Genomic DNA, 13,993 nt, shown 5'->3' on the forward strand with positions numbered 1-13,993 from the left:
TGGCGCCACTGTACTCCAGTCTGAGCAACAGAGCGATACTGTCTCAAAAATAAATAAATAAATAAAAATGAAACTATAGGCTGGGCACGGTGGCTCACGCCTGTAGTCCCAGCACTTTGGGAGGCCGAGACAGGTGGATCACAAGGTCAGGAGATGGAGACCATCCTGGCTAACACGGTGAAACCTCGTCTCTACTAAAAATATAAAAAATTAGCTGGGCATGGTGGCGGGTGCCTGTAGTCCCAGCTACTCGGCAGGCTGAGGCAGGAGAATGGTGTGAACCTGGGAGGCAGAACTTGCAGTGAGCTGAGATCACGCCACTGCACTCCAGCCTGGGCAACAAAGTGAGACTCTGTCTCAAAAAAAAAAGAAACTATAAATAAATGCAAGGAAATATTATCACAAAAGTCAGCATAGTGGTAGTATCTGGAGGGAGCTGTATATATGGGCCTTCGGGGGTACTCATAATTTCTATTAACCTGGATGGCAGGTACATGGTTGGGACCTGTATAATTTTTCAACTACACAAATACATTATATGTACCTTTTTATATGTATATTTAATAATTTTCAAAAAAATTTAAATCCTTCTGGATTAGCATAACACCAGTTTTACAGAAAAGGAAAGAAAAATTATATAAAGTATCCAAGATTAATATCATAGCTGTAAGTGACTGAATCAAAACTTGAACCCAAATTTGCTACATCTCAAAGCCTATGCTTCTTCCTCTACATTAAGCAACTTCCATACTATCAACTTGCTACTACCTATGCAACTATTAAGGGCTGGAATTTTGTGATTTAGGAAGAAATCACCTATCTTGGCTAATAAAAAACATTCAAATGTAAAGGTACTAATCAGCCGGCAACAGGACCAGTGCTACTGTTTTTCCAGTGTTAATGATGTTCCTCTTACAGTAACTTTTCATACTTGAAAATACCTGGCCATGATTAAAGGTCTAGCTTTTCTCAAGCTAATTGTCCTGTAACAGAATCAAACCAAGTAAATGAAGCTACATTTCATTAGCATCTGGCACTAAACAAATGAGCTAATGATACCAAGATTTTTAGTTTCTTCATTTACATGTAAGCACTACCAAAATGCAATGGAGATAATTCAAAATTTAAAAACCCTGGAGTTCAAATCCTAAAGCCACCACTTATAAGCTGTTTTGACTTTCAGCAAATAATTTTTTTTTTTTTTTTGAGATAGAGTCTCACTCTTACTGCCCAGGCTGGAGTGCAATGGTGTGATCTTGGCTCACCACGACCTCCGCCTGCCAGGTTCAAGTGATTTTCCTGCCTTAGCCTCTTGAGTAGCTGGGATTCAGACATTTGCCACCATGCCTGGCTAATATTTTAACTTTTTTTTTTTTAGTAGAGATGGGTTTTCTCCATGTTGGTCAGGCCAGTCTCTAACTCCCGACCTCAGGTGATCCCCCTGCCTCAACCTCCCAAAGTGCTGGGATTACAGGCATGAGCCACCGCACCCAGCCAACAATCTTATATTTTGAGCCTGATTTCTAACTCACAAAATGAATATATTACCTACCACATACATGGATGGATACAGTGGTTGTCAGAGTTAAATGAGATAATACACAACAAAATTGCTAGATCACTGCAGTATGTTTCATAGATGTTCAATAAATGTTAATTCCTTTCCTTTATTCTAGGACTAAGAAAGCAAAAACAAATTGAGACGCAAAAAGACAGCTAGAAAAATTAAAAGTAAGTAGAAGAGTCTTTAAGAATAATAGTTTTCTAAGTAACAATAATTTAGTGGAAAAAAAGATTTCCCTCCATTATAGCAACAACAAATATAAACAAATTTCAGCTCTCAATTGTATTTGCTCCATATTATTTTGATGAAGATGAGAATTGTAAAGTTATTAAAGGGTAGCATTACCTCAGAGATCCTAGAGGGACTGAGGTTAAACAGCACTTGACGATCTGTTAAGCTTACTATGCCAAACCATTTTTTTCAAATTATAAAACAGTTGAGCAATGTATCATGGTTCAGGCATTGCAAACCAGGTATTTTACCTCTTGGATTTAGGAGGCTGTCTCTTCTCTATGATTTCACGGAGTCTTGCAGCAGACTGTAAAGTATAAAAATCATGTAAAAATGTTTTAACTACATATCTTACCTTTAAAAATATTAGGTATCTGCTACTATACCCACGTTAAACTAAGGTCTATTCAGGAACTAAAGATCCTAAAGATAGGCCATAAGTCATGATCAGCGTTTCTGTACTCCAGCCTGGGCAACACAGCGAGACCCTGTCTCAAAAAAAAAAAAAAAAAGGCCAGGCGCAGTGGCTCAAGCCTGTAATCCTAGCACTTTGGGAGGCCGAGACGGGCGGATCACGAGGTCAGGAGATCGAGACCATCCTGGCTACCATGGTGAAACCCCGTCTCTACTAAAAAATACAAAAAACGGCCGGGCGCGGTGGCTCAAGCCTGTAATCCCAGCACTTTGGGAGGCCGAGACGGGCGGATCACGAGGTCAGGAGATCGAGACCATCCTGGCTAACACAATGAAACCCCGTCTCCACTAAAAATACAAAAAAATTAGCCGGGCGTGGTGGCGGCGCCTGTAGTCCCAGCTACTCGGGAGGCTGAGGCAGGAGAACGGCGGGAACCCGGGAGGCGGAGCTTGCAGTGAAGCCGAGATCGCGCCACTGCACTCCAGCCTGGGCGACAGAGCGAGACTCCGCCTCAAAAAAAAAAAAAAAAAAATACAAAAAACTAGCCGGGCAAGGTGGTGGGCGTCTGTAGTCCCAGCTACTTGGGAGGCTGAGGGAGGAGAACGGCGTAAACCCGGGAGGCAGAGCTTGCAGTGAGCTGAGATCTGGCCACTGCACTCCAACCTGGGCGACAGAGCGAGACTCCATCTCAAAAAATAAAAATTAAAAAAAAAAAAGGCCAGGCGTGGTGGATCACACCTGTAATCCCAGCACTTTGGGAGGCCAAGGCGAGTAGATCACTGGAGGTCAGCAGTTCAAGACCAGCCTGACCAACATGGTGAAACCCCATCCCTACTAAAAATACAAAAATTACCCAGGCATGGTGGCAGGCGCCTGTAATCCCAGCTACTCAGGAAGCTGAGGCATGAGAATCGCTTGAACCCGGGAGGCGGAGGTTGCAGTGAGCCGAGATCACGTCACTGCACTCCAGCCTGGGCAACAAGAGCAAAAGTTTGCCTCCAAAAAAAAAAAAAAAAAAGGACAAAAAAAAAATGCCTTCGAACCAATGGAATACAGTAACCTCTTCCTATTAAGTGCAAAACCTGCTCCTATTTTAGCCTTCCTCATCTGACACTATGAAACCTGGTATGTTATTGACCTTCTGGTGGGAGTTATGACATCTTGGGTTTTATTGCTCTTGTTGTTGTTTTGAGACAGGGTCTTGCTCTGTTGCCTAGGCTGGAATGCAGTGGCACGATCGTAGCTCACAGCAGCCTCGACTTTCTAAGCTCAAGCCATACTTCCACCTCAGCCACCCCAGTAGCTACGACTCCAGGCATGCATCACTATGCTCAACTAATTTACTTTTTATAGAGGTGGGGGATGGTCTCCGTATGTTACCCAGGTTGATCTCCCACCTCCACCTCCCCAAGTGACAGGATTACAGGCGTGAACCACTGCTCCCGGCCCAGCATCTTGGTTTTAAATACAGACTCCACACAAACCTCAGACAACTGAAGAGAAGCAAAAAAGTCTGCATTTTCTGATATGTTCTTCAGTCTCTTCCTTTCGTAGGGTGACAATCCCGAAAAATCATCCTATAAAATTTACCAAAAAGATTCCATTACTTTATATAATCTATAGGAAAAGCACTTCACAAAACTATGTGTTTCATTTTCTACATGAATACTTTACTTCAAATTGTACTACCTCTATTCATTTCATGCCATCTAACCAAAACAGACGTTTGCTGAATTGGATATTTCAGTAAATCTGAATTTGGGATACTCACAGAGTATCTGTATGGCTTCCCAGTTAAGAAGTGATCTGTTATTAGAAATCAAGTAGTATAATCTAGTAGCAAATTATTTCCTAGTGGCAATTAATTGTACTATTACTCAAAAGTTATTTTTGGCCAGGCATGGTGGCTCACGCCTGTAATCCCACCAATTTGGGAGGCTGAAGCAGGTGGATCACCTGAGGTCAGGAGGTCAACACCAGCCTGGCCAAAATGGTGAAATCCCGTCTCTACTAAAAATATAAAAATTGGTCAGATGTGGCGGCTCATATCTGTAATCCCAGCACTTTGGGAAGCCAAGGCAGGCAGATTACCCGAAGTCAGGAGTTCAAGACCAGCCTGGCCAACATGGTGAAATCCTGTCTCTACTAAAAATGCAAAAAAAAAAAAAAAAAAAAAATTAGCCAGGTGTAGTGGCAGGTGCCTGTAATCCCAGCTACTCTGGAGGCAGGGGCAGGAGAATCACTTGAACCCAGGCGGCGGGGGTTGCAGTGAGCCGAGATCATGCCATCGCACTCTAGCCTGGACAACAAAAGTGAAAACGCCGTCTCCAAAAAAAAAAAAAAAGTTATTTTTATCAAACAAAAAAACTTTCTTTAAATGCAGTAGAGTAAGTACATGTCTCTACTTTCTCCTAAAGAGCCACTAATGTAACAGTAAGCTAATGTTTTTTTAAACCCTGAGATATAAGACAGTATATTCAGGAAATAGCAAAATACTATAAGAAAATTCAAAAAGTAAGAACAGAAGTTTTTAAATCCATTAAAATCCTTAAATTTAGAAAGTAGAACAAAAAGATAAACACATGGACAGAAAAGACAAAAAACAGACTCAATCTTAGAGGTCCAATATCCAATTCATTGTTTGAGAAACTGCAGAGAAATTGGAAGAGAATCAATCATTAAAAAATAATAAAGGCCGGGCGCGGTGGCTCACGCCTGTAATCCCAGCACTTTGGGAGCCCGAGGTGGGCGGATCACAAGGTTAGGAGTTTGAGACCACCCTGGCTAACAAGGTGAAACCCTGTCTACTAAAAATACAAAAAATTAGCTGGGAGAGGTGGCGGGCGCCTGTAGTCCCAGCTACTCAGGAGGCTGAAGCAGGAGAATGGCGTGAACCTGGAAGGTGGAGCTTGCAGTGAGCCGAGATGGCTCCACTGTACTCCTGCCTGAATGACAGAGCAAGACTCCATCTCAAAAAAAATAAATAATAATAATAATATAAATGGGAGGCCAGGTATAGTGGCTCAAGCCTGTAATCCTAGCACTTTGAGAGGCCGAGGCGGGCAGATCACCAGGTCAGGAGATCAGGACCATCCTGGCCAACATGGCAAAACTCCATCTCTACTAAAAATACAAAAATTGGCCGGGCATGGCGGCACGCGCCTGTGGTACCAGCTACTCGGGAGGCTGAGACAGGAGAATTGCTTGAACCCGGGAGATGGAGGTTGCAGTGAACGGAGGTTATGCCACAGGACTCCAGCCCGGGCAGCGACAGAGCAAGACTCTGTCTCAAAAAAAAAAAAAAAAGAAAAAGAAAAGACAGAAAGAAAAATAATGTAAGTGGGAGACTGAAGCAGAAGGATCACTTGAGCCCAGAAGTTCAAGGTTTCAGTAAGCTATGATGACACCACGGTATTCTAGCCTGGGCAACAGAGCGAGACCCCCATCTCTAAAAAATAATAGTCTGAAAACAAAAATATTATTTTAAAGTTTCTCAAAACTAAAGACATGAGCTTCCAGTTACAAAAAGCCCAATGAGTATACAGCATAATGAATGAAAAAGGACTCAGGCAAGCAGGCTCAGTGGCTCACGCGTGTAATCCCAGCACTTTGGGAGGCCACCAGGCAGATCACTAGAGGCCAGGAATGGGAGACCAGCCTGGCCAACATGGTGAAACCCGTCTCTATTAAAAATACAAAAAAAACTAGCTGGGTGTGGTAGTGCACACCTGTAATCCCAGCTACTTAGGAGGCTGAGGCACGAGAATTGCTTGAACCTAGGAGGCAGTGGTTGCAGAGCCGAGATCACACCACTGCATTCTAGCTGCCAGGGCAAGAGCAAGACTGCCTCAAAAAAAAAAAAAAAAAAAAAGCAGGCCGGGTACGATGGCTCATGCCTGTAATCCCAGCACTTTGGGAGGCCGAAGTGGGCAGATCACCTGAGGTCAGGAGTTCGAGACACCCTAGCCCACATGGTGAAACCTCATCTCTACTAAAAATACAAAAATTAGCTGGCCGTGGTGGCATGTGCCTGTAGTCCAAGCTACTCAGGAAGCTGAGACAGGAGAATCACTTGAACCTAGAAGGCAGAGGTTGCAATGAGGCAAGATTGTGCCACTGCACTCCAGCCTAGGCGACTGGGTGAGACCCCGTCTCAAGAAAACAAAACAAAACAAAGAAGAACCCAGGCCTCGGTATATCATCACAATTTTTTTTTTTTTTTTTTTTTTAAAGAGATGGACTCTCACTCTGTCACCCAGGCTAAAGTGCATTGGCTTGATTAAAACTTACTGCAGCCTTGCACTCCTGGGCTCCAGCCTTAGCCTCCCAAGTAGCTGAAACTACAGGCCTGCGTTACTACACCCAGCCAGAAAAGATCTTAAAAGCATGCAGAGGGAAAAAAAGATCACAAAGAATCCAGAATCAGAATGGCACAAACTTTCAACATTGAAGGAAGTGGGAAGACAATGGAACAATGCGTTAAAAATTCTAAGGAAAGATTATTTTCAACTTACAATTCTAAATCCAATTAGGTCATCAATCAAACATAAAGCTAAAGACTTTTTCTGGGCTGAGCGCAGTGGCTCACGCCTATAATCCTAGCACTTTGGGAGACTGAAGCGGGCAAATCACGAGGTCAGGAGTTCGAGACCAGCCTGGCCAACATGGTGACACCCCCGTCTCCATTAAAAATACAAAAAGCTACAATGAGCCGAGATCGCACCACTACATTCCAGCCTGGGTGACAGAATGAGACTCCATCTCAAAAAAAAAAAAAAAAAGACTTTTTCTGACATGCAAAATATTTGCCTCTTATATACTTTTTCTCAGAAAGCTGCACTTCACCAAAATGAAAGAATAAACCAAGAAAGAAAGACATGGCATGCACGGTGGCTCACGCCTGTAATCCCAGCACTGTGAGAGGCTGAGGCAGGCGGATCACTTGAGGTCAGGAGTTCAAAACCAGCCTGGCCAACATTGAGAAATCCCTTCTCCACTAAAAATACAAAAATTAGCCAGGCATGTTGGCGCACGCCTGTAATCCCAGCTACTCGGGACGCTGATTTGGGAGAACTGCTTGAACCTGGGAGGTGAAGGTTGCAGTGAGCTGAGATCATGCCACTGCACTCCATCCTGGGTGACAGAGCAAGACCCCATCTCAAAAAATTTTTTGTAAAAAAGTATCTTGGCTGGGCACGGTGGCTCACACCTGTAATCCCAGCACTTTGGGAGGCTGAGGTGGGCAGATTGCTGGAGCCCAGGAGTTTGAGACCAGCCTGGGCAATAAACATGGCACACCAACATCTCTAAAAAAAAAAAAAAAAAAAAAAAAAAGTCAAAATTAGCCGGACAAGGTGGCACATGCCTGTAGTCTCAGCTATTTGGAAGGCTTTATATATATATATATATATATATATATTTTTTTTTTTTTTTTTTTTAAAACAAGAGTCTTGCTCTGTCACCCAGCCTGGAGTGCAGTGACTTGATCTTGGCTCACTGCACCCTCCACCACCCAGGTTCAAGCGATTCTCCCATCTCAGCCTCACGAGTAGCTCAGATTACAGGCACCTGCCACCACGCCTGGCTAATTTTTATATCTTCTTTTTTTCCTTTTGGTGGAGGGAGGTGGGGACAGTCTGGCTGTGTCGCCCAGGCTAGAGTGCAGTGGTATGATGGCTCACTGCAACCTCCACCTCCTGAGTTCAAGCAATTATCCTGACTCAGCCTCCCGAGTAGCTGGGACTACAGGTTCCCGCCACCACGCCTGGCTAATTTTTGTATATTTAGGAGAGACGGGGTTTCACCATGTTGGCCAGGCTGGTCTCGGACTCCTGACCTCAAGTGATCCACCCACCTCAGCCTCCCAAAGTGCTGGGAGTACATGCATGAACAACCATGACCGGCCTAATTTTTGTATTTTTATTAGAAATGGGGTTTCACCATTTTGGGCAGGTTGGTCTGGAACTCCTGACCTCAGGTGATCTGTTCACCTCCTTTTGTTAATTTTTAATTTTTTTTCTTTAGGAGCAACTCTATTAACGGACCTATTTCATTACATCAAACTAAAATCTGCTTTATGTTTACCTTGTATTCTTCAGAATCTTACAGTCTAAGAGGCCAAAGGGATAATCTAATCCAGTGGTTCTCAAAGTGCAGTCCTGGACTAACAACATCAGTGTCACTAGGAAACTGTTAAATATGCAAATTGGGCTGGGTGTGGTGACTCAAGCCTATAATCCTAGTACTTTGGGAGACTGAGGTGGGAGGACTGGTTAAGCTCAGGAGCTCAAGACCAGCCTGGGCAACACCTCCCACCCCCAACCCCACCAACATCTCTATTTAAAAAAAAAAAAAAAAAAAAGAAAGAAAGAAAAAGAAAAAAGATATGCAAATTGTATGCTCCAACTCCAAAACTTCTGAATCAGAAACTCTGTTGGTGGGGCCCTGCAATGGAGTTTTAACACACTATCCAGGTAATTCTGATATAGCCTAAAGTTTGAGAACCACAGATTTTATCCAAACCCCTCACTAAGGTGATTTGCTTAAAGGAACAAGGTTTCTTAGAAGTGACCATGCTAGGCCGGGTGCGGTGGCTCACGCCTGTAATTCCAGCACTTTGAGAGGCCGAGGTGGGCGGATCACAAGTCCAGGAGATCGAGACCATCCTGGCAAACAAAGCGGAACCCTCTACTAAAAATACAAAAAATTAGCTGGGGGTGGTGGCAGGCGCCTGTAATCCCAGCTACTCAGGAGACTGAGGCAGGAGAATGGCGTGAACCCGGCAGGAGGAGCTTGTAGTAAGCCGAGATCGCGCCACTGCACTCCAGCCTGGGCAACAGAGCAAGACTCCGTCTCAAAAAAAAAAAAAAAAAGAAGTGGCCATGCTAGGCTATCAACCCCAAGTCCAATTCATCTAATACTTATCCTATGCTGTCCCACTATGAGTCCTGGTTCTTAACTCTGGGGTAAGAAAGCATAAACCAAACTTCTATTTCATAACAATAACCCTTCAATTATAGTATCTCCCTTTCCCTACTATCATTTTCTGTTCCCTGAGTTCCAGCAACATTGTGTCATGTGCTTTATATTTTATCTTATCCTGTTAAAAGTTGTCAGTTTGAATGGAGCACAGCCCTCCTGGTAGGCAGTAGAAGCCAAAAGAATTACAGACCAGGCTGGGCGCAGTGGCTCACCACTGTAATCCCAGCACCTTGGGAGGCTGAGGCGGGTGGATCAGGAGGTCAGGAGTTAGAGACCAGCCTGACCAACATGGTGAAAACCCGTCTCTACTAAAAACACAAAACTAGCCAGGCATGGTGGGGCACCTGTAATCCCAGCTACTCAGGAGGCTGAGGGAGGAGAATCTATTGAATCCAGGAGGCCAAGGTTGCAGAGAGCCAATATAGTGTCACTGCACTCCGGCATGAGCGACAGAGCGAGACTCGGTCTCCAAAAAAAAAAATTACACACCAAATTCCTTAAGTTGATTGGAATTATATAGAACTAATTAATGCATTTCTCATGTATCTTATCTACTCTGTCATTTGTCTCCTTTTGCATTTAAAGGAAATATTATTCAACACATCCATATAATCAGTTTCCCTACCCTGATATCAAGGGTCAGTCAATACCATATATCCCACAAACTGATGACTTCTGATATACTGTACATAAATATGTAAAGGTGAGCAAGGCACCATAAAGTATGAGTAAACCCAAAAATATATGCAGTAAGTTTAAAGAAAGAAAAAGGGAAGCAGAGTAAAGATTAAGTCAATCCTTTCATTGACACATCAACAGCAAAAGCAAAAATAACCCAAGGAAGTTATTTGTTAAACCTTAAAAATAATAATGTATTATTACATTTATTCTTACATTATTAGATAAAATAATTTGTTTGTACCAGAGAGAGCCTTGAAAAACTTCAATTTATCAGAACTTCACATTTAAAAAAAGAGATACTAGAACAAGCTACTAATTAAGTCCTTACCAGGCCTGGTGTGATATCTTCATCACTGTCTCCATCCTGACTACTTTCCACATCAACACTGAGATTCATCGCATCTGCCGTTCTCTTGGATTGTAGCTTGTTACTTTCAGTATGAACAGCTGAGGCTGAATTTTGCAGCATGGATTCAGACTTAGATGTGGTTTTCTTCTTTGGAGGTATAATCCTTCTGCAAGTTTTCTTTATTTTAGTCTTCTTACACGCAACTTCATTGTTAGAATTCTTTTCTAATAGGGATTTGGGGCACATAAGCTGGTCTAGCTGGTAATTACTGAGTGAAAAGGGGGCTAGATAGACCTTAGCTGTTTTTATTAAAACTGTAGTCTGTACTGGTCTCAGAGACACATAAGCGATGTTTTGATTTTCTTTATATTCATTTACCTATTCAGATCAATAAAAGAAAAGAGAGTATTAGAATTCCAAGTCCTGTGCCTTTTCTTACAGGATCCCCAGCAGATCTAATAATTCCCATTTCACAATGACAATATAAATCCAAATTGATGCCAGGTGCGGTGGCTTACCCCTGTAATCCCAGCACTTTGGGAGGCTGAGGCAGGGCCTGAGGTCAGGAGTTCAAGATTAGCCTGGCCAACATGATGAAACCCGCCACCCCCCCCCACCCCCACTCCACCCCCCGCCCCCCGCCGTCTCTACTAAAAATACAAAAATTGGGTGTGGTGGTACCTGCCTGTAATTCTAGCTACTCAGGAGGCTGAGGCAGGAGAATCGCTTAAACCCGGGAGGCGGAGGTTGCAGTGAGCCAAGATCATGCCACTGCACTCCAGCCTGGGCAACAGAGCGAGACTCAAGCTCAAAAAAATAAATAAATCCAAATTGACACCCTGTAAGAAAACTTTTTTTCCCCTCCAAAATCTAGATATGTAATTCATTAACCTTAACCTCAACAGAATTCACTTACTAGGCACATGTGCCCATCAGAGTTTCCCAGACCAATAATAATGACTAGCATTTGGACTGAAGCAAATACCCCAACTGTCAGCTGCGGATTGTCTGGAATTATTTAAAGAGTGTGAAGCTGATCATAACTGTGGCAAAAGCAAACGCAGAAGGTTGAAGAAAGGGAATCCCAGATGTGACTCTCCCACTATTTCTAGGGTTATTGATAAGAACCTTTCGTCAAAGCCGAAGGCCTCAGGGCAGGGATCGCCGCCAACCCCCGGTACCAGGCGCCCTCGACCTTCCGGGCCTGTGTCCCGCATAACCCTCACAAAAACCGAAGCAGGCGCACACCTGGAAGCACCGATCCGTTTCTCACCTTCATCTGGGGTCGCTGTCTGGAGTCCGCCTTCTCAGCCGCCGCGCCCGACCTGGACATCTTTCGGCTTCTCGGTGGCCGGCTCCTTCCCGCCAAGATTGCGGCGGGAGGCCGAGAGGGGCGGGGCCGGGACGGGGCGGAGCCCACTCAGATCCTCAGCGGCCGCAGCGCCAGAGCGGGAAGTCCCGGTTACCCGCGCTTCTTAAAGAAGGCCGCTTTGGCCGGGCGCGGTGGCTCACGCCTGTAATCCCAGCACTTTGGGAGGCTGAAGCGGGCGGATTACCTGAGGTCAGAAGTTTAAGACCAGCCTGGCCAACATGATGAAACCCCGTCTTTACTAAAAGTAAAAAATCAGCCGGGCGCGGTAGCACATGCCTGTAATCCCAGTTACTCAGGAGGCTGAGGCAGAATTGCTTGAACCCAGGAGGCAGAGGTTGCAGTGAGCCGAGATCGCGCCATTGCACTCCAGCCTGGGCAACAAGAGTGAGACTCCGTCTCAAAAAAAAAAAAAAAAAAAATCGCTTATGTGTCTCTGAGACCAGTACAGACTACAGTTTTAATAAAAACAGCTAAGGCCTATCTTGCCCCCTTTTCACTCAGTAATTACCAGCTAGACCAGCTTATGTGCCCCAGATCCCTATTAGAAAAGAATTCTAACAATGAAGTTGCATGTAAGAAGACTAAAATAAAGAAAACTTGCAGAAGGACTCAAATTCTTTAGGGAAGTCCTGGGGCTGAACTGACATTTTTACCTCAGACTGCTGATTTTGATTCAGGTGGTACTGGGATCTCGCTCTGAAAAACATTGGCAGGCCGAGAGCGGTGACTAACACCTGTAATCCCAACACTTTGAGAGGCCAAGAGGAGTGGGTCACTTGGGCCCAGGAGTTCCAAACCAGCCTGGGCAACATAGTGAGACCCCATCTCTACAAAAAATACAAAAATTAGCCCGGTGTGGTGTTGTACGTCTGTAGTCCCCGCTACTCGGAAGGCAGGGGTGGGAAAATGGCTTGAACCTAGAAGGACGAGGCCACAGTGAGCCGTGGTCGTGCAGCACTCCAGCCTGAGCGACAGGGCAAGACCCTGTCTCTTTTATAAATAAAAATAAAATAAGATTCTGGCTATTCTTCTCTTTAAGTTTCTTTCTACCCAAAACTGTTTCCTTAGTTTCTTAATTGGGTCCCACACTGTTCTTGCCTGAGACTTGTCCAGTTTCATTTCTTCTCCCACTCAAGGCCCAGTTGTAGAACACAGGTGAAGTAATTTGGGTTAATCACATTAACAGCAACTTCAAGGCCCTCCATGACTCAAAAATTACTGATAAAACCAAACTTTTCATGGTGTCCTGTATAATGTATACTGTTTCTGGACTTCAGAACTTTGTTCCTGCTGTCCCTTGTCTCCTCCGCAGTTATAAAGTCCTTTCTAATGTGAAATGTGCCCTGACTTTCCAATTAGCATATATACATATATATGTTTTTTTTTTTTTTTTTTAACACAACCCAGCTTGTAAATTGGCGCTGCTTCTGTTATTATCCTGTAAGTCCTTAAAGAGTTCTTAAATAGGCCGGCCGCCGTGGCTTACATCTGTAGTCCCAGCACTTTGGGGAGGCCAAGGTAGGTGGATCATCTGAGGTCAGGAGTTCAAGACCAGCCTGGGCAACATGGTGAAACCCCACCTCTACTAAAAATACAAAAATTAGCCGGGCCTCAGCACTGTGGGAGGCCGGAGTGGGATCATCTCTTGGGCCTGGCCAACATGGTCAAACCTCATCTCTACTAAAAATACAAAAATCAGGGCGTGGGGGTGGGCACCTGTAATCCCAGCTACTCAGAAGGCTGAGGCACGAGAATCGCTTAAACCCGGGAGGTGGAGACTGCAGTAGGCCAAGATCGAGCCACTGCACTCCAGCCTGGGTGACAAAAGAAGACCCTGTCTCAAAATAATAATAATTACTTAGATATTTAAATACAAACGTTTTCCAATCAGGAATATATTCTAATAGGTATTTTCCAGAAACTGGAAAAACCTGAAAGCCTAGAAGTGGAGTTTTGGGATTTCAGGCAGGTAATGTCCCAGGCACCTTAAGAAATTTTTTTTTTTTTTTTTTTTTTTTTTGGTCACTGGCCTAAATCAGCACCACCTGCCCTGTGACACCAAATACTGCACCACAGCCCACCCTGGTCTCTTGAACTGAGCTAATCGGATACTACTGGCAAGATTTTTATTCCATCAAACTCTACTTCTTCTGAGCTTTCAACAAGCCAGACAAACAGTAACTCACTGTCGCCTGAGCTTCTTATTCACTATACCGTTCTTGGCTTCAAACCAAGCTAACAAGTAAAATCTTTCATTCGAACCTTCCTCACCGCAGGGTCCTAACAGCAAAGCCCAAAGGAAGCAAAATTTCCCTCCAAAAGCAGCTTCCAAATTCTGCAACGTAGAGAACACGCGGGCAGCCGATGAGCATGCGCAGAAACACACTCAACGTCCTAGCT

General features: G+C 44.2%; 1 protein-coding gene across 4 annotated transcripts in view; it reads right to left on the reverse strand.

Moving 5' to 3' along the window:
- LOC105491277 (WD repeat domain 76) overlaps window positions 1–13,952 on the reverse strand; it is a 44,619-nt gene extending 30,667 nt beyond the window's left edge. Inside the window, exons 1-4 of one of the 4 annotated variants that reach the window (XM_011757534.3) lie at window positions 13,856–13,952; window positions 10,201–10,387; window positions 3,695–3,787; window positions 2,047–2,102 (exon numbers count right to left, since the gene is read on the reverse strand). In XM_011757534.3, coding sequence (XP_011755836.1) covers window positions 2,047–2,102; window positions 3,695–3,787; window positions 10,201–10,341 — 290 coding nt within the window. In that variant the 5' untranslated portion in view covers window positions 10,342–10,387; window positions 13,856–13,952. Of the gene's footprint in view, window positions 1–2,046; window positions 2,103–3,694; window positions 3,788–10,200; window positions 10,600–11,469; window positions 11,638–13,855 lie in introns of those variants that run through there. The other 3 variants (XM_011757511.3, XM_011757544.3, XM_011757527.3) reach the window with 3 other exon arrangements.
- Window positions 13,953–13,993: the final 41 nt, after the last annotated feature.

Source organism: Macaca nemestrina, chromosome 7, assembly GCF_043159975.1.
Source record: "Macaca nemestrina isolate mMacNem1 chromosome 7, mMacNem.hap1, whole genome shotgun sequence".
Lineage (NCBI taxonomy): Eukaryota > Metazoa > Chordata > Mammalia > Primates > Cercopithecidae > Macaca > Macaca nemestrina.